Genomic DNA, 20,732 nt, shown 5'->3' with positions numbered 1-20,732 from the left:
TCCTTGTATAAGTGTGTCTGGCAAGGTTCTCACAGATTGTGGCTAGAAAATGATGTCTTAGATACCTTAAACTGGGCACTATTTTAGACATGTGTGTGTACATGTGTGTCCCAATTTCTCTTTTAGGGACGTAAGCACAGGTGACCAAGGGTGCCTCAGCCAGTCTTGTTAAAAGGTCTCACAACTCTGCAACAAGAGGAGGCCATCCCTGGTTAACCCCAACCTAAAGTGATCTTTCCTCCCTCTTCTTGTATCTCTCAGCAATTGTTGTTTGTACCACTCATTCATTCAAATGCGTTGGTTCAAGGCACAGTGTTAGGAGTGCCAGGACTTTAAGACAAATCAGACATACACACCTTAAACAAAAATTAAGGCAGGAAATAATCTAGTAGTTCAAAAAACATAGGCATAACAACAAACACAAAGTAAATGCAGGTCACAAAAAAAGAGCTATATAAGATGTAAGAGCGGCCAGAGGTTACTGCCAGCTTGCGCATCAGGGGAAGCTTTTATGGGGTTAGGGCACGAGAGCAGGGAGAGTGTGTGATGTCTGAGGACTCAGATATGTGGGGGAATAAACATACTAATTTGTTGCATTCCTAATTAACTTTAAATATATTTTAAAATATTTTTAGCTCCCCAATCAAGTTACAAGCTAAGGGAGAGAAGGCCTGCCTGATACTACTTATATTTCTCTGTGATATTTAGCATAGTATTTTGCAATGCTAAATTAGGGAATCCATTGTTGATTCACTGTACATAGATGTCAAGTTCAGCACTAAAGGTAAAGCTAAATTATTATTTGCTTCATAGCAAGGTTTAGGCCTTTGAAACTGATGATACCCCAAACCTCTTAATACCTCATATCATTTAATGTTTTTCTAAAAAAAAAAAAAAAAGTATTACAGATAAACATGTATACAATGTGCTTCTGAATACACACAGATATGCAAACATTTTAATATGTATCTCTATGTCTGCATATGTATATCACTATACCTTAATTTCAGAATCACACAAGATTATTTTAAACTTCTGCTAAACCAAAGTTTGAACTTGAGAAAAAAATTTTCTCACTGATCAAAACTCTCCCATCCAGGACTTCAAAATTCCTTCCCATTCCCAACAAAATATCTTAAATCAAAGAAGAAAAGCCAAACAACATTTTTTAAGGCAGTGTCTCAACATCTCTAAAAAATATTCCATGGCCAAACTCACCATAGAGAGCTGTCCAAGTTTGATTAATTACATCTAGACACACAGTTCCTGACCTGAAACAGATGGAAAGAATGGCATTTTTTTAAAAATTAGAAAGTTAGTTGCATGTATCTGGCAACTAATTTTATTTATCAAGAAAAATACTTTTAATAGATCATTAAAAAAAATCCCAATTGGGGAAAGTATGAAGAAAATCAGAATACAATTCAGGGTGGGGCAAAAGTAGGTTTAGAGTTGTGATTATGCAAAACAGAGTTTATTCTTGTATTATTATTTATTGATTACTGTATTATTTTCCATACATACAACTATAAACCTACTTTTGCCCCACCCTGTATGCAAAGTCTTAAGTGTCTCCGTACAGATTGAAAGGGAAAAACAATAGCTATACAATGGAGAAACCAACACCTGAGCCAGGTGATGAGAATTAACACTGGTAACCAGGGGCAGACAGACCTATATGCCTCTGAATAGGATTCCCTGAGGAGGACACAATCTCACTTTGTGGTTTTCTGGCCTTAAGCGCATACTCTGAATGTAACAGTAAAAAGATGTCAAACAAACCCAAACTGAGGTATAGTTGTCTTATAAAATAACTGGTCTGTATTCTTTAATAATGTCAATTTTATAAAAAGCTGAGGAACTGTTCCAGATTAAAGTAGTATAAAGAAACATGACAACTAAATGCAATACATGAGCTTAGACTGGATCCTTTACTGAATGAAAAAAAAAGAAAAGAAAGCTCTAAAAAGTACATTGCGAGAATATGGCAGTAGATTAAAAGTACTACTACATTAATATTCAATTCCTGAGTCAGAGGACTATATTGCACTTATATAAGAGACTATCCTTGTTGTTAGGATGACTGATACATAGAAGTATTAAAGGACAATGGGGCATGATGCATGTATACAACTTACTCACACAGTGTTCAGAATACCCCACATGTATGTGTACATGTGTATGTGCACAAAATATCAAAATTTAATGCCATGACAAGGAAAAAAGTGCAGAATAAATAATCATGTATTCTAAACATCACTGAAGTAACAAAATAGGAGGCACGGGTATCACATTTAAAATATCACTAATATTAGAAGAAAATAAAGGGGTAATTAAGATTCAATCACTGAAATGAAACTAGTCATGTCTGCTTTACTCTCATGAACTGAGAAATACTTGAAAGGGCTGAAAATAATAAATCTGTATATTAAAAACAGATCTTTGAATTGTGTCTAACAGAGAATGGAGATGTGGAATATTACAAATGCTAGTTGGCTATCAGGGAAAATGAAGGACCCATTCATGACACTGGAAAAACTAAGCAGTCCAATAGAATTTGAACTAAGTGGTTTAGAACATCATATCCCTAGGACTGTATAGTCTAAGTGACCATTCAGATAGTCCTATCTGCTGATAAAATCCAAAAAGATAACTGAAGCTTCTGTATAATGAAGAGAGAGATGAACTCTAATCAAGAGCAGTTGCTGCTAAGATTTAAACATTTTTAAAGTTACTTACGCTTCATCAATGTTGGGATGGAAAATTTTATTCATGAATCCTGTAAAAAGAGATGTTAATTAGCAGCAAAAAGTACCCAGAGAACAATTAAAGTATTTTTGTATCAGAAACATTTTCAGATTGGGAAAAGGTGATGATACTCAGAACTCATTACCTTTCAATCTTAGATCTTTGAATACTGATAAGACTATATTCTCCTTACAATAGCATTTACTTAAAATACATTAGAGTTCTATTTTTAAAATGCGCAAACTCTGAGAGCAATGCAGCCTCTTATACAAAATGATCATTAAAAGAAATTGTTTTCAGAGTTATGAAGGTACTTGCCAAGAAAATTGATAGTCTTAAATGATTTATAACTACTGTCCTGATAAAAGTTAAGAAAGCTACTTTGACTCCCCTCCCCCAAGTTTTATTGTTCAATCTCTAAGTTAGGAGGTTCTGCATTTGAACTTCTCTTTCAGAAGCTGTTACTGGTATTGTTCTGCTACACAGTGTGCGGAACATGAATGAAACTGTTGAAACGCTAAAGGAGTACTGCTTCCAAACCACAAAGGATTTCATAAGATCGGTGACCAAAGTGTTTCCTTTAACTTTAGTCTACTCATTCCAAGAAACCCAATTTTGATTAAAATTGGGGCAACCAAGGAATGAGGCAAGGAGTTAAAAAAAAAATCTGTAAGATAGCTAGGTCTGTCAGGGATCCAAGTTTTTTTATTTATTTATTCCTAGAAAAAAAAGTATGTACTTTAACAAATATATTGATATTTCAATTCCAAGAAGAAATGAATATTTGTAATGTAAAACTGGTGATTTAATCAGCCTCTATGTATGCAGATGGCAATATTCTACAACAGAGATCCACTGTCAAAGCTGTCATTTTACCAACCTTATCACCTCATTTCCTTTTAAAACTTCCTATTCCATTTCACTTTCAATAAATTGAAATTCCTTACTAAAGTGACCATCCCTATTTCCCACTCCCACTCTCTCACACCCTCTCACATGGTCTCACTTTCCTTTATTCAAAATATATTTGGTCAATGCCTATGTTTCAGGCACTGGGGTTGTGTAGGGTACAAAATAAGTAAGACTACACTATTCTCGAGGAGGTCGCTGTAGCAGTGGGATAAGAGACATGAAGAAGTAGCTGTAATGTGTGCACAGAGCTGATACAGTCAGGGAAGAGGAAGCTGTCAGGAAAGATGCAGAGAAGTGGCATCAGAGGAAGACCCTCAAGGATAAGTCATGACAGAGGACATCTCAGAAAAATCTAAGAAACTTCTTTAGACTTAGAAAAGGGGGATACTACACAAAATCCCAGGTATGCTAGTCTTTGCTTGCTCTTGCCCAGTGATGGCGAACCTATGACACGCGTGTCAGCACTGACACGCGTAGCCATTTCTGATGACATGCGGCCGCATGCCGAAGATGAAACATTTGCTGCTCCTGAGGATGAAACATTTGTGAAATAATGTTTTTTCCTCAAAGTGACACACTACCTGAGTTATGCTCAGTTTTTTGGCGAAGTTTGACACACCAAGCTCAAAAGGTTGCCCATCACTGCTCTAGCCACTCCAAGTATTAATTATGCTTCTAATTTTTGTTTTTTAATCCTTTGTGTTGAAATAGCTTAATGTTTTATCTACTACTATTAAGAGAAGCCATGCAATGTTTAAATTACTCTGATGTAGAAAGAAAAGCCTTATGTCCAATTATAATTTCATATTAATTTTTCATTATGGAAATGAAAGAGGCTTCAAAGTCTAGATTTAAGAGTTATGTGCTTATGAAGAGATTATACTAAAGCCAATGGAAATGCTCATGTTTTAAGGGTAAGAGGAGAAAAAGCAGGATACAAATCTACATGACCCTAGAAAAACACTAATACATGTGTTTGAGAAGACCTATGAGGATTATTCGTTGCAGCATTATTTATAAAAGCTAAGAAACAAATTTAACCCCATCAAAAGGAACTGGAGAAACTGTAGTATATCCATAGACTGGGAGTCCTATACAGCCAAGGTAATGAGCTAGATCAGTAAGTATCAACTTGGAAAGATCCAAACCTGAGAGGGAAAATAGTTGCAGAATGGTATATTTACAGCATAACACCGTTTAAAGAAACTAAAACAAAGCAATGCTACATATTCTCTATGGTAACAAGTATGGAAACTGTACTGGACCAATATATATCAAACTTACAAAAGCAATTATTTCAGTGAGAGTGCAGGGCCAATGGTGGAAGATGGAAACAGAAGGGGGAATGGTAATTAAATATGAATTTATCTATAACACTTATATGCCTTTTAAAAAGACAGAATGTGCTTATATATTATTTGCTCCATTTTGTAAAAAGTGTGCACATAAATAGGAAACTGGCAGCAAATATGTACAACTACTAACAGTACTTAATTCTTCGTGGTGGAAATATTTTTTTCCATTTTCAAATCACACTCCCATTCCAGACATAGGATCACAGCAATGTAAAAAGGTCAGAGGGAAACGAACAAGTGTCCATGGCAGTCAACTTTAGAGACCCCCATTATTTCTACTACTACTTTTCTGACTTGCCAAAATGTCTAAAATGTGAAGTTGAAAAAAACTTTGACAAATTTTTTGTTGTTGTTAATCCTCACCTGAGTATATTTTCCCATTGATTTTTTTTCATATATATTATTGATTTCAGAGAAGAAGGGAGAGATAGAAACATCAATGAAAAGAGAGAATCACTGATTGGCTGCCTCCTGCATGCCCCCACTGGGGATTGAGCCTGCAACCCTGACAGGGAATCTAACAGTGACCTCCTGGTTCATAGGTTGATGCTCAAACACTGAGCCACACCAGCCAGGCTCCATTGATTTTCAGAGAGTGGAAGGGAGGGGGAGAGACACACAGAGAGAAACATCAATTGATTGCCTCCCACATGAGCTCCGACCAGGGCCAGGGATCTGAGGTATGTGCCCTTGACCGGAATTGAACCCAGGACCCTTCAATCTGTGGGCCAATGTTTTATACACTGAGCCAAACCAGCTAGGGCAAAAAAAGCTTTCAAATAAAAAATTACAAACAGTATAGCAAACATTCTAAAGTAAACCTAATTAGACTGGCTGGTGTGTCTCAGTGGTTGAGTGTCAACCCATGTACCAGGAGGTCACGGTTCAATTCCCAGTCGGGGTGTGCAGGAGGCAGTTGATCAATGATTCTCATTAGTGATATTTCTATCTCTGAAATCAATAAAAAAAAAAGTTAGTTATTAAAAAATATTAAAGTAAATCTAATTATACATAGGTTATCTAGTGCTGCATCTTTTAAGGAAAAGCATCACTGAAATCAACTATTTTATTTGAGGTCTCATATTTTAAACACTGTTTAAATAATACAAATTCATTACAAAAATATCAGAAGATCCTCAGGTTGTTAGGCACCTGCTCCTCAAGGTTAGTTACATATATTAGGAACATACTGCTATCACAACTGCCAAGAAACTTTCTGGTGCATGGAAAACACTAATGTTTAGGCACTGTAAGGTTTAATTCAAGAGACTTGTTCTATTATGTGAAAAATATTTTGCTTGAAGCTACAGTTAAGAACTTAAAAATTCATCTTGATACTTAAAATCCTGCTTTTGCTAGAATTCTCCTAAATAAAACCTAGTGAAGCAACATCTATGGCAGAAGTTTCCTGTGCTATAAGGAAAGTGCTGTCCGTGCTGGTCTTGTTCAGTGGTTAAAGCATTGGCCCGCAGACTGAAGGGTCCTGCATTCGATTCCGGTCAAGGGCACATACCGTGGTTGCAGGCTTGATCCTGCATGCGGGAGGCAACCAATCGATGTGTCTCTCTCACATCATTATTTCTCTCTCTGTATCTCTCACCCTCCCTTTCACTCTCTCTAAAAAACCAATGGAAAAAAATTATACTGGGTAAGGATTAAAAAACAAACGCTTTAGAAGGTGGCAAGGGTTATGGAGAAAACACAGCCAAAGCAGTGGACCCAGTGGGGGTCCTAATATATGGTGACGGGAGAAGATTTGACTTTGGGTGGTGGGCACACAGTGCAATATACAGGTCTTGTAACATAGAAACCCACACCTGAAACTTGTATGTTCATGTTGACCAATGTCGCCCCAATAAATATAATTTAAAAATTAAACTAAATAAAAAAAGAAGGGGACTCAGAATAGGAATGCTGGGGTGGGGGCTGCAATTTTAAAATAGGATAGTCAGGGAGGGTCTTACGGAGAAGCTGACTTAATTTGACGGAGGTGAGGGAGGCTCATTCATTATCTAGGAGGAAGAGTGTTCACATAGCACGAATAGCCAAGTACAAAGTGCATCAGGAGTTTGCCTGATGTGTTAGAAGACCAGCAAACGAAGTAAGTAGTAAAACTAAAGTGGAGTGAATAAAGGACAAAAGACTAGTGTGAGATCAGAGAGGTGATGAGTATTTGTGGGCCCTTTTAAGGATGCTGGTTTTCATTGAGTAAGTTGGGAAGCCTGCTGGGTAAAGAATGATGGGAATGGCAGATTCCAAGACTTAATGAAGCTTCAACAACTTACGTTACAGGGAACTTCAAAAGCATACGTCAAGAAAACAGCTATGGTGAAAGACCTCTATATGCTTATCAAAACTGTCTCTGAAAGGCTAAGGTGCCTCCCTCCTTGTACAAGGCCTGGAAATTACATTTGGAATCAATACAGTTTCCACACTGTTTTCAATTAAATCTAGATTTTTGACTTGGTTGAGTCCAAGAGTACATAAGAGAGAGAGCCAAAAAGGACTTAGTAAACATATTCTTAAGTAATAAATGGTCGTTGGAGCCCAGGCCCCTGCGCCCCTACTAAGTATAAAACCCTATCTGAGACGGGTAGAATCAGACTAGAAAGAGAAAATACTAACAGAGACTTGGGGCTAATCCCAACTCTGCTATTAACTGCAGGCCTTGGGCAGGTCACATCACTTCTGTGGGCCTGTTTTTCTACCTGCAAAGAGAAGTAGCTAGACTATATAATCTCTACAATATCCAATATTATTCTGTTTGTAAAGTGACTATCAGCTCTAAAAATGTAGGATTTCATAACAATGGCTAGAGTCCTGAATACAGAAAACTTAAGGGGAAATGTCCAGAGATTAAGTCCTTAAAGAAAATTTATTCTATAAGACACATTTTTAGGGACAGAAGTATTCTAGAGAATACAAAGCTACCAACATGCTAAAATACCACCAAGAGACACAAAATCTCCTGACTATTCCAAAGTAAGCAGAACAGGGTTTATAACCTGGCCTCTGAGGAACAAGCACAGTCAGACCAACCAACTCTAACAATTTCCAGACTACAGTGCTCTCTTCCTATACAGGGCTTCTCAATTGTTAGAAAAATACCCAAAGCAAATAACTGGAAGTGAGCATATATATCTCTTGTACATTTGTTCTCAGAAAAAGCCATTTACATTCTGGATAATGAGAGCAACAATGGAACTTTTGGACGAGGAGGGGAGCAGATGAGAAAGAACAGGCGAGGAATTCAGAGAAGGAACGTTCTCAGGGCTGAGCATGTTTGCCCTGGCATGTTCTCTTTCCTTTTGGCAATGCTAACACCACACTAATGAATACGTCTGCAACAAGAGAACTTTCCCAACACTTGTTTCCATTCAACCAGGAACTATTTTGAAGATATTTTAAGAGAATATATTTTGAAAACTGCTTGTTGGAAACATGGTAAGTGGACACAACAAGTCATTTTAATCTACATGATTTAAGATTTTAGTCATTACTATATATTTTCTAATTATGTATTTCAATGATTTGACCACATAAAATTTAGGACTCCTTTGTTTTAAATCTTTTGGACAATTATTCTCTGGCATGGCTCAAGCACTTTTGAAAAAGGGGATAATAAAACAAATGTTTAACTAAAAAGCTCACCACCTCTTTTTTTCTTTTAACAAAAGAGAATCAGGTGATTTATAATTCTGGAGGAGAAATGCAAATCATGCTTAGTTGATGCAAAACTACATATTTAAAAGAATAATTGTACAGATTATTAAAATAAAAAATGCCATGCTTTTGGTTTGTTTCACCCTAACCCTCAACTGCTCTAGAATAACAAATCTCTTGACCCATAGGCTAATAGGCAGAGAAAGTAAATAACATTGTGCCCAGTCATGCTGAAGAACTGTTTTTCATTTCAGCCTGTTTCTGTGTCAATCTCAAGAGAGGATCTGTACAAAGTTGCACACACTTTCAAGTAACTTCTGATATTAGGGTAAATATGTAAATAAAAGAGGCAAAGACTCATTGTATTTTTCACCTTTGCTTCCTTTACTTGTGAGGATATTTTTAATGATTAAATTTGTGGATAGAATGAAATACTACCTAGGGCCAGTCATCTACCCAGAAATTTCCTTTAGAATAATCTTCAAAATATGAGAGATCAAACGAATGACTCATGAACAAAGTAAACCAACTCTAAGGTAAATAGATGAAAAAGTGTCAAAGGCAAAAAACGAAAGCTCTCTCCCAGGGATAAAATGAGCCTGGACTGCAAATGGCTGAGGCAGCTGTGGCTGATGCAATTTAATTATAACCTTATAAAGTCCTGTGAGAAACAAGTAAATACATCAAATTACTCTGATATTCCATCTTCAGGACAAATACCCACATAAAGGAGATCATTCAGAATCAGACTGATTAATTCTATTTTTAAAAGTAGGTATAAATTATTTAAAATATACTTAAAGATTGAATCTTATCTCGCCTATCAGTATATCAGACTATAGACTCTTTAAGGGCAATAACCTGGATCTCCATTCCTAGCATGCAGGAAGAGGTGATTAGAGTTGGGGACGCTGCCAGTTGCACTAGCGACACTGCCAGCTCTGTGCATTAATGCACATTTGATAGATTATCATCTTACCTCAGACAGCCAGGCCCAGCCCATTGCAGCCTGCACCCGAGTAGAAGTCTCTTCAGAGAGCTGAGCCTTCCCTACTCAGGAGAGATGGACCTGGGCCGGTCTCTTCTTGGGTGAGGAACCAAGCAAGGAGCTCCCTCTCAATGCCCTGTGTCATGGGAACTTCTGAACTGATCCTGTGTGTGTTCAGGAGATCTAAACTCAACAAGGGGTCCTCTTTTCTGTTTCTTCCTTTCTCTCTGATAATATGGAGTCTGAGGACTGGGCTGGGTGGATAAGAAAAGGTCATTTATAACTAAGAAAAGGTGAAGTGTTATCCTTCAACAGCATAACCCTTCTACCAACCTAGCAGATTACCAAAACCTGCACCCTTAAACCTACTCTTCTGTAGTTTCATTTTAGAAGATTGTAATCACTTTCCTGTTTCCATAGTTTATCTTTCACTTTCCTAGTCATTCATATAACCATACTGAGTCAGGCAGTATTTATTTTCATGGTCAGAGGCAGTAAAATATAGAAGACACTGGACTTCAAATTTCGAGACCCAATTCCAAGTCTCTGCCACTCATATTAAACAAAGTCATGGTGGGGGAAAAAAACACAAAGTCATGGTGGTTAAAAAATCAGACTCCAGCCAGATCGCCTAAGTTCCCCTCTATGAACTTTGGGCAAGTTAGCGTTACTCAACCTCTACCTTTCTATTTCCTTAATCATAAAGCTAAGTTAAATAATGGTATCTACACATAATGGACTGTCATGAAAGTTATATGAATTAATATATGTATAGCATTTGACCAATAAATGGTACACAGTAAGCACTCACTAATATTATAATTAGCTTAATGAGCTCAAGCAAGTAATTTCATCTCATTTTCCTCATGGTAAAAATACAAATACTACTTCTACATACCCATCCATCTCTTAATCCTGTAGGAATTGTAAAGAGTAGTAGAGGATATTCTGATTATGGGACACTGGGTTTCCTATAACCCTATCACACTGAAAATGGAAAAGTACAGTTGTTCTACTATTTATTATTAAAAAGACTATTCTGATTGCATTTTGGGGTTTTTTGGGAAAAACAATAGCCTGGAGGCCAGAAAGCAGGCTCTGCAACTAGTTAGTTTATATATCCTCCACCTTCCTGAGTCTCATTTTTACCATCCTTAACATGAAGCAACTGTATGGTATAATCTCTGAAGTTCCTTCAAGCAATATGGTTTTCACCAGCATCAGGAATAAACAAATCTTAAATTGTGTGAACAAGCTTTTCAAAGGGAACTAGGACATTATTCTGACTTGTTTTTATTTTATTTTTTCTGACTTGTTTTTAAAAGAATTTCACTTTAACCAAAGAAAAAGGAAGCCAAGAGTGCATGTTTTCATTGTACCAATCCTAAAGTGGAAGGAATGGACTTAATGCCAAAAAGATGACAGAATAACCAAGTCAAAAGCTAGAGGTCTCCTACTTTAGTTAAAATAGGGGCTAACCTAAACAGCAAGTTAGACGGAATTTTTATATAACAAATGGAGAGTATATAATATTGAATTGCAAAATTAAAACTGACATCAGCCAGATTCAAGAAGGAAGTGGACACATCTAACAGAAGCAAGCATGTGCAAAGGCAAGGCTACCCTTAGAGGTGGACTGGAGGAGGGGGAGGGAAAGCTAACTACTATTTTTACTCTGGCAAATAATAAGAAGAAGCTGAATGAATTGAGGTATTATAGACCTCTAACAGCAGGTTTTCATTAATAGGGCCAATCTGACCACTGGTTTCTTTTGTCCCTGAACACCCGGCCCCCAAGTCTCTCTTCCCCTCAACTCCTGTCATTTTAAGTGACATTATCACCTTTACAGACCATACTCCAGACACCCCGCCTTCTCAGTCAGTTCCTTAAGTTTCTCCTCAGTGACCTTTCCTCTATTCTATCTCATTCATACTCCCAGGACACATCTTGAATGTTTTCATCTCCACAAACAGCCTCACCTCCCAACTCATAAATTCAGACACCCCCTTTCCCACCACAGTCTCCAATCTCTGTCAAAGAGCTTCCCACCCCATCAACAATTCTTTCATCTGTGAACTCTAATCCACTGATCCTCCCTTTTCTTCCTACCTATCAGCCCTATCTTTATCCTTTCTCCTTTACTCAACTTAAGATTTAAGAGCCATTCTCTAACAATCCTTTGCAAATCCCTGACCTTCTCCCCAAATGCCCATCTACAACGGGAGGAAACCAAACATTCACATTCTCTAAACTTAGACTTGAGGATGCCACTAAGTAAGGATTCATTCATTTACTCAACAAATACAGCTGACCCTTGAACATTGTGGGTTTGAACTGTACAGGTCCACTTACATAGGGAGTTTTTCAATTGACCCATGCAGTTCAAACCTGCATTGTTCAAGGGGCAACTCCTTGGTTGGGAACCCGCAGACTCAAAGGGCCAACTTTATATGTGATTTTCAACTGTATAGGAGGTCAGCACTCCTAACTGCATTGTTCAAGGGTCAACTGTATTCTTCTACAGAACAGGCACTACATCAGATTCTGAGACAGAGAGAAGGGCTTGTTAGTAAAACAGACTCAGAGACAGCCTTCATGGAGTTTCTATGGGTTGGCAAGGAAGAGAGATATAAGTAAACAAACATACCAACTTTGGCCCAGCTGGCGTGGCTCAGTGGGTAAACATCAACCTATGAACCAGGAGGTCACAGGTTCAATTCCCAGTCAGGGCACATGCCCAGGTTTTGAACTCGATCCCCAGTAGGGGGCGTGCAGGAGGCAGCCAGTCAATGATTCTCTCTCATCATTGATGTTTCTATCTCTCCCTCTACCTTCCTCTCTGAAATCAATAAAAAATAAAAAAATTAAAACACAAAAGGTATGCTCAGCCCAGCTGGTGTGGCTCAGTGGTTGAGCATCAACCTATGAACCGGGAGGTCACGGTTCAATTTCCGGTCAGGGCGGGCTATAGGGGTCAATGGAAGAAAAAAGGGGACATATGTAATACTTTCAACAATAAAGATTTTAAAACAAATAAACAAACAAAACAAACAAAACCTCCCTTATATCTTCCTCTTGATATCATGCACATTTGTATGATTTCCTTAATATAGCCACATTTCTTCAAAGCAATGTATATCTACATGGGAGTTTCTTCTCAGCTTTGGCCTCTTGATCCAAAACTCTGATCTAAACTACTAGTATCTCTACTCTTTCCCTATATCAGTCAAGTGACCATTAAAATATGCTTAAAATCTTTCAATGGCTTTCCCATTTCATTAAAAATAAAACTCAACCCTTTAACCTGGCCTTAAAAGCCCTAGGAGACCGTTCTCTCTCATATCTCACTCTTCACCCAGCCTCCCAGCCTCATTTCTCTTCCATGAGAATGCTAATCACCTGTCTGCCTCTCAGGGCCTTTGTCCTCACAAATTATTCTGCCAGGAATGCTCTCATCCCTGACCTTGGAGGACCAGTGCTGGCTTTTTTCCCCTTTTCCATTTAAAACTCAGCTTGAATTTACTTTGTCAGAGAGGCCCTTTCTGAATACCTAATCAAAGGTAACTATTACGTCAATTCTATTATGTCCATTCTCTGCATAAAGCTATTAGACATTTAAAATTTTGTTTTATCTTCTCCCACCCCCAAAAAATAATTTTTAAGCGTCAAGGAAGCAATTTGTTCACTTTTGTATCCTGAGCACCTAGAATAATTCCCTGCACACAGTTGGTATCCCATAAATTTGTGGAGCTGATTAGAACAAATGATGTTAAGATGGACCAATCTTCTGAGAAAGTAGGTTCTGCCTCAGCTGCCCGATATAAGCATTTTAAAAATCCATCCTGAAAAACAAAGAGCTTTTGCCAATTTTTACATTCTCATAGCATTATCTAAAGTTTTTAATAAAACTTCCCTATTAGAAATTTGTTTCTCTCTACTGGAATTCAAAAGCTATAGATCCTACCAGAGTAGCAATTATTTAACTGTTTGAGACAAGAACTAAATTCAAACCCAAGCTCATGAAAGTAGAGAACTATACAGTTGACTTTAATGGAATTATGCTTTCTCAGTCTAAGAATTCATTCTGTTTGTGGAAATACAGTGGTTCAAGTAGGCCTTTATTAAATGAATAATCCATAACCTCTCATGAATGACACACTCCTCTAATCTAAATTCTGGTCCATTCCTGACTAAACTTAAGTTACTCAAACAAGTTCCTGAAGGAATATAATGTTTCCACCTACAAAGACACAAAGTAAAATGGTAAATATTCTAAACTCTATAGTTAGTTTAGTTATACCATATTATAAAACTCCATTGTAAAGATATTGTGAGATAATTTCTGGCCATAGTGAAATAAAAATAACAATGCCAGAAGAGTATGCCATTTGGGCAATAAAGAAGGTTTAATCAGCCCAGCCAGTGTTGGCTCAGTGGTTGAGGATCGACCTATGAACCAAGGGGTGGGAGTAGCATTGGGTGTGTAGGAGGCAGCCAATCAATGATTCTTCTCTCATCACTGATGTTTCTATCCCTTTCTCTCTAAAATCAATAAAAAATATTTTTTAAAAAAAGGTTAAATTGCTTCCCTGAATTGCTGGCATAAGGAAAAAGAATATGATGTAATGATTATTAGAGCATCTTTTAATTAAGAATTTATGGCAGCCCTGGTTGGTATGGCTCAGTTGGTAGGAGCGTTGTCCTGTACACTGAAAGGTCGAGGGTTCAATTCCCGGTCAGGACACATACCAGTAGCTGATTGATGTGTCTCTCTCACATTGGTGTCTCTGTCTCTGTTTTTCTCTCCCTTTTCAATGAAATCAGTGTAAATGTCATTGGGGAAGGATTAGAAAAACAAATAAACAAAAAAACCTACGGCAGCCGAAACCGGTTTGGCTCAGTGGATAGAGCGTTGGCCTGCGGACTGAAGGGTCCCAGGTTCGATTCCGGTCAAGGGCATGTACCTTGGTTGCGGGCACATCCCCAGTAGGGGGTGTGCAGGGAGGCAGCTGGTTGATGTTTCTCTCTCATCGATGTTTCTAGCTCTCTATCCCTCTCTCTTCCTCTCTGTAAAAAATCAATAAAATATATTTAAAAAAAAAAAACCTACGGCAGATTGGGAGATTTAGAAAAGGACTCTGACATGTTATTTAATCTAGTTTTCCTTGGAATAGGATGACCTAAACCATCCTATACACAGTCTGCAGTACATTTTCATTTAAATGAAAATCTGAAGGCCATTAGTATAGCGCCATATAGTATTTTAACTATTATTATTGCCTATGACTTTTTCACTTTGTCTCCATTTACTCAGTGGGCTTGGTTAGCTCTTGCTATATGCTACTGACATCAAATTCCACTGCAGAATGAGTGGAGGTTTTTCCTGGCCATTCTAATCAGCAGTTAGCAAACCATTAAGTGGTCCCTCCAGAATCCTGTTCTCAACCAACCATTCCTCTACACGCTCAGCTTTGGTATCATCAAATTGCAGTCCAGATACACAGTCTGCAGTACACACAAGCCTGCTCCTGGGAGAGGCTGTTCCTCACTGTTAATATAGAGATACACATAGATAGTACTTCAAAAGTTAGTTTTTAGATTTGTTAGCTGGATCTTACAACATAGTTTCTATTAAAAAAAAAAAAAGTATAAATAGTGACCGAGTACCCAGACTGGTCATAAGGTTATTTACAAAAGATTCTAAAATACTCTATAGTTCTATCTGAAATTAGTAGAATGCAATTCTGTTACTATATTAGCCAGTAATAATTTAAAAATAAGGTTAAATGACAACTTAACTCTCTTAAATGCAAGTGTTTAAGTAAAGTAGGTATGATCTGATGAAGACTACGGTATATCCTGGAGGGGACTTCAAGGTACTTTCAAGACCTTTAGATGCTAAAAAACTTAAATCTACTATTTCATGTCTATATTTTATTAGAAGACATATTTTATTTTCCCTCAATTTTAGTAAGAGTAGTACTGTTGTTATTATTAGCACTGTACAGGGGCCTTTTTTATTTATTTATTTATTTTTATTTTTTTCAGGGGCCTTTTTTAGTTCAAATGAAGAGAAAAATTGAGCAAGGGGGAAAACAAGTGGAGCAGTCAGACTGAAGAGAGAAGTAGTAAGAACTGCTGTAAGACAACAGCCCAAGAGATGGGAAAAGGTAAGCAAAGAAAGGAGTAAAGAACCGTTAAGTGTAAAGGTGTAAAGACAGTACACAATATGGAGTAAGCTAAACTACAGTCAGAAAGACAAAGGAAAGAAAACAGTATTTACACTTATGCACATACATAATTAACATTGAAAGGAAAAAAGAAAGGAGTCTGGTGGGAAACAGGTGTGTGTGTGTGTGTGTGTGTGTGTGTGTGTGTGTGTGTGTGTGTGAAGGGGGGTTATGGGGGGTGGGGGGAGGGGGAGAAGCAATAGGTCCTTAGCAAGCCACCAGGTGGGAATTCTGGCCACAGATAGCTTGATGGCTTTCTAGAGTAGAAGACAAGAAAAGTGTAGGCTCATACAAGGATGCAGACAGGATATTTACAAGACATGTATTTGCCATATGTTTAAAAACATTTACTTTTAGGATAAAAGGGAACTTGTAGAATATTTGGAAATTTACAGAAAAATGTCTTTAATAGACTTAATATTTTGTCATTCATACTTGGAATTTGCATGGGAAAAAAAGTTACACTATATAAAGTTACACATTTTTGTGTGTACCTTTAAAGATGTTAAAACATGAGTAAAGGCTGTAAAGCATTTTGTTTATTAGGCCGTATCATAATTTAACTGTTGTCAACTGGGTCATTTAGGTTGCTTCCAACTTTTAAGTTTTAAAAACAACACCACAATGTACATATTCTTGCACATTAATCTTAGAGTACATCTCTGAATATTTCCTTTAGATAATTTAATTTTTAAGTAAAATGACCCAAAAGATATAAAATCTTTACTGATCAATATGTCCAGCTAGGTTTGCTACATCTCATACCTTTTACCAATAACATCTAACCTGTCAATTTGATAAGCCATATATTCTCTCATTAGTAAATCTGCATTATGTGGATTAGACATAAAACCATTTTATATCCTATGCTTATTGGTTATTCTTTATTTTTATAAATAATTGCTCTATATTACCCTCTTTATGAAATCACTTCTTTACTTCACCCCCCCCAACAACTGCAAGTCTGTGTTTTCTTTGGTAAAAGCTTTCTCTTACTAGATGAGCACATCTGTAATGGCTGAAAACTGTGACTCTGAAGTATGGAATATGGCAGTCTCTGTAGCAACTTCTTTGCATAGAACAAAATCTTCATGGACTGAAAATTACTTGGGGTTTTGAAAGAGTATGTCTAAAGATCTCATGTGCACTTTCACATCTCTGAAGCTTTGTAAAGACTATATTCTCAACACATGAAACACATATCTCCTCTATACACTCTCTCTCCCTCAATTGAGGCACTGCCTCACTCCTCTCCTAAAAAGCAATGGCACGCTGTAACTAAAACATATGCAACATTTTATTTATTGATATATTTTATTTATATTGATCTATTGATATATTCTCTCCCTAGAGAAAACCTTAAACCTTCCCAATTATCCAGTAGAATGCCAAACATCCTGAGTATTTTATACATTAGTCAATATCAAGCATGCAGAGTTCATTTAATTACAATATCTCATTTTCTAGAAGAGGAAGCAACAGTTCAGATGGTATCATTCTCACAGTCAAGGAAAACCAGGCCCAGAATCACTCCACTGACCAATCACACTCTCCTAACGCTACAGTTGGAGACACCCTGCAGCACTGCTAAGCATTCTAGGAATGTTTCTGAATGAGAAAGATAAAAGTAAGTGAACTTTCAAATAAATCAGAACTGAAAGAATCTAAGATGATTTATTTCAAAGCAGTCAACTCAGGAAAACTAAGCAAATATTTCAATGATGTTAAAGTGATTAAAGGAGTTTTATAATTTCTTGTTGAAAACTCCCATAGGGTCAGTTTATAAGAAAATCATAATCCTTAAACTTAAGTCAATTTCATAATCATACATAACTTTTTTACTCTAATTAATGATACTCAGTTTTCCCATTCACCTTATTCTCTGGGATTAAATGACCATTAGCCATTTCAAAAATTTATATCCATCTTCAAAGCATCAAGATTTGCCATCACTTACAATATTCAAAGAGAAAGTAAAATTCCAAAAGATGAGCTTAAGATGTTTGGAACAATGATGGCATTGTAAGAGTAAATTCATAACCTCCCAAAGTGTCTATTTATATTCCTTTTCTTTCCAAAGAGGATTTGAGGTAGCTTTATTACTATTTTGAAAAAAACATTTAAAGATGCAAATTGTTTTTAAAAGGACATTTTTAGTTATACCTCATGAAATCATGTAAATACTGAAAACTCTATCAAACTATGTTTGGAGGACATCCCAAAGATAAGCATGTCAAATTATATGGAATATATAGTACTTAAATATGCAGAAAAATGTTTTAAGTACAAACACCAGAATGTAAATAAAGATATCCAGTGAGGGACAGGATTATGAGACATTTTAATTTTTGCTCACCTGGACTTTCTTACATTCCTGCTACGGATATGGAGCATTTATACAATTAAAAATTATATATAATTTATATAATTCCGTAGCAGGAATGTAAGAAATATATATATATATACACACACACATATATATATACACATATATATGTATATATACATATATATGTATATATAAAACAAAAAGTATATATACATATATATTTTTAAATTTCAAGATCTAGGTATTAAGGAGGCTTAATTTAAATTTATACATCTTAATATTTAAGAGCTCAAAATTTGGCACAGGAAGGAGTGTATGCCTGCCTAGATCCTATAAGAGGCAGGGTTTATAAAGAAGATTGAGGTTGGGTTTTTCTTATCTCCTTGCCCTTCTGTATAATTCTAAAACTATATTACTTGAAAAGGAAGCCTTGCTTATTCTAGTGAGCCACTCCCCCTTGAAGTGTTTAAAGCACATTCCAACAGTAATTACATTGTTGATGACCTGAAAATGGGTCACCCCACACAACTGATTAAAACTCTCTTATGCAATCTTTCTTTGGAAGAAACAAGGACAGCTTGTACAAATATTTCAACTACATCTACTTCCTTAAGAGAAGATGGTACACTTTGTAGGTATTACAAAGTTCTAAAAGCATACAGAAAGGCAAAGGAAAAATTATGAAGAAGTTAAATTAGCCTAGTCATTTGTCTCAACCAATTTCACACTACATCATTAATATAAGAAAGTGCATAGGTTTCTGCTACATTGTTAGTTAATAAATTAACAATGTCTAAAGTGTAGATATTTTCACTTTGAAAGTTATGATGAAACAATTGTATTACCTGAAAAAGTATGTTAAGAGAAGATTTGAGAAATAACTACATTTCTACAGGATACATGTATTGCATTTCTATAGATTCACTGTTCATTTCAACAAGGTATACTGTTTCTTTTCTGATTAGGAATCTAGGGTAACAAAACTAGATTTAGCATGCCAATTTTTAGTCTAAGTAAATAGGTCTAAGTAAATTTATGAAATGTCTTTGAATGAATTTATATGGTTTGGAATTCTGTTTGTAAAAGTTTAAAGATCACATCATTCAACTGCATAAGGGTTTAAAATATCTACATACAGAAACACCCTAAAGTCAAGAGGTAAATGGGGGACAGGGTAGCACAACATGATAGAAAAGCTGTCCCAAACTGAGTGGAACCTACTACCCTAGCATGGTACTGGGACAGGGCTGTTGCCAACCACATAGACAGTAAAGCAGATATCCTGACTGTCTCAAAGACTCAACACCTCACAGCTCCCTCCTAGTTCACCATTTGATAACTCTAAAGCTTAGAGACCCTGGTAGCAATGGGGATGCTTCCAATTCAATTACCCACAAAGAACTTCTTCTCAATTACTGAATTTAGAAAACTCACCCAAGAGACCATAAGAGGAAATCACTAGTTTGTTCTTAAAATGAACACTAACAGTTCCTAGATTGAGAAGAAATGAGAGATGCTCTGTAGTATTTTTATAGCATAAACCTCTAAAGCATATAAAGTAGCTAGATGTCAGGGGAGAGGCTCCTGCATTTAACTGAGAATTAGTCTGTGACAATCCTAACTTTCCTGCATTATTTATCCTAGGCAGAATTGTGGGGGCTTAGAATCAAAGCATAAAGCTCAGAATGTCTTTGATCTACCTCTTTTAAAAACCCTATTGTTGGGGCAGGCGAATGTGTCTAATCTCCTATTAGTTCCAAAGACAAGCCCACAGCAGCAGCAAGATGTTTTAACTCAGGCAATTCTGAACATCAGGCTTGGTGTGACTGTCAAGAGAATGTTCAATATATTCCGATTTTATTTCCTCTTTTCTTAAAATTGGACAATATTTTAGAGTATTTTAAAATAATCTACAGAATGAAATTTTTAAAAAATGGCTTAAACCATAGCCGGTTTGGCTCAGTGAATAGAGCGTCGGCCTGCGGACTGAAGGGTCCCAGGTTCAATTCCAGTCAAGGGCACATTCAGGCTCAATCCCCAGTAGAGGGCATGCAGGAGGCAGCCAATCAATGCCAATCAATGATTCTCTCTCATCATTGATGTTTCTATCTCTCCCTTCCTCTCTGAAATCAATAAAAATAATATTTTTAAAAATTGGCTTAAGTTACTACCTTAGCTAAATTACTACCATTTTATAATCTCAAAATAATTAAGGTGTCAACCTTCAATCAGATATACCCCTATTGCATCTGACACAAAAATACCTAAACTGTCACAAGTGCCTTACTGGACGTGACACCTTAAAAATATCACCCCTTTTGGCAGAAGGAAGATGAAGGTGAGGTAAAACTTTATATAATCTCACTGGGGTTGTTACGTGAGTTTCTTCAGCTGTTTAAAGGACTAAAGATTAGGAGTGAAGAGAATTGAAAATGGTCATTTCATTGCTAGGTACCCAGAGCTGGAGTGAAAAAAAAAAAAACAAAGTAGAATACACAGAGAATTTT

General features: G+C 36.6%; 1 protein-coding gene across 2 annotated transcripts in view; it reads right to left on the bottom strand.

The window, feature by feature from the left end:
* The window catches only part of UBE2H (ubiquitin conjugating enzyme E2 H), a 111,193-nt gene that overhangs the window by 26,434 nt on the left and 64,027 nt on the right, over positions 1-20,732 (bottom strand). The window contains exons 4-5 of one of the 2 annotated variants that reach the window (XM_079786435.1): positions 2,740-2,779; positions 1,219-1,271 (exon numbers count right to left, since the gene is read on the bottom strand). The exons of the other annotated variant lie outside the window; for it this stretch is intronic. Coding sequence (XP_079642561.1) covers positions 1,219-1,271; positions 2,740-2,779 — 93 coding nt within the window. The remainder of the gene's footprint in view (positions 1-1,218; positions 1,272-2,739; positions 2,780-20,732) is intronic. 2 annotated transcript variants of the gene reach the window in all.

The sequence above is a fragment of the Cnephaeus nilssonii genome (genome assembly GCF_951640355.1).
Source record: "Cnephaeus nilssonii genome assembly, chromosome: 12".
NCBI lineage: Eukaryota > Metazoa > Chordata > Mammalia > Chiroptera > Vespertilionidae > Cnephaeus > Cnephaeus nilssonii.
Note: the sequence above shows the minus strand (reverse complement) of the source record. Positions and strands in the feature narration are given on the sequence as shown.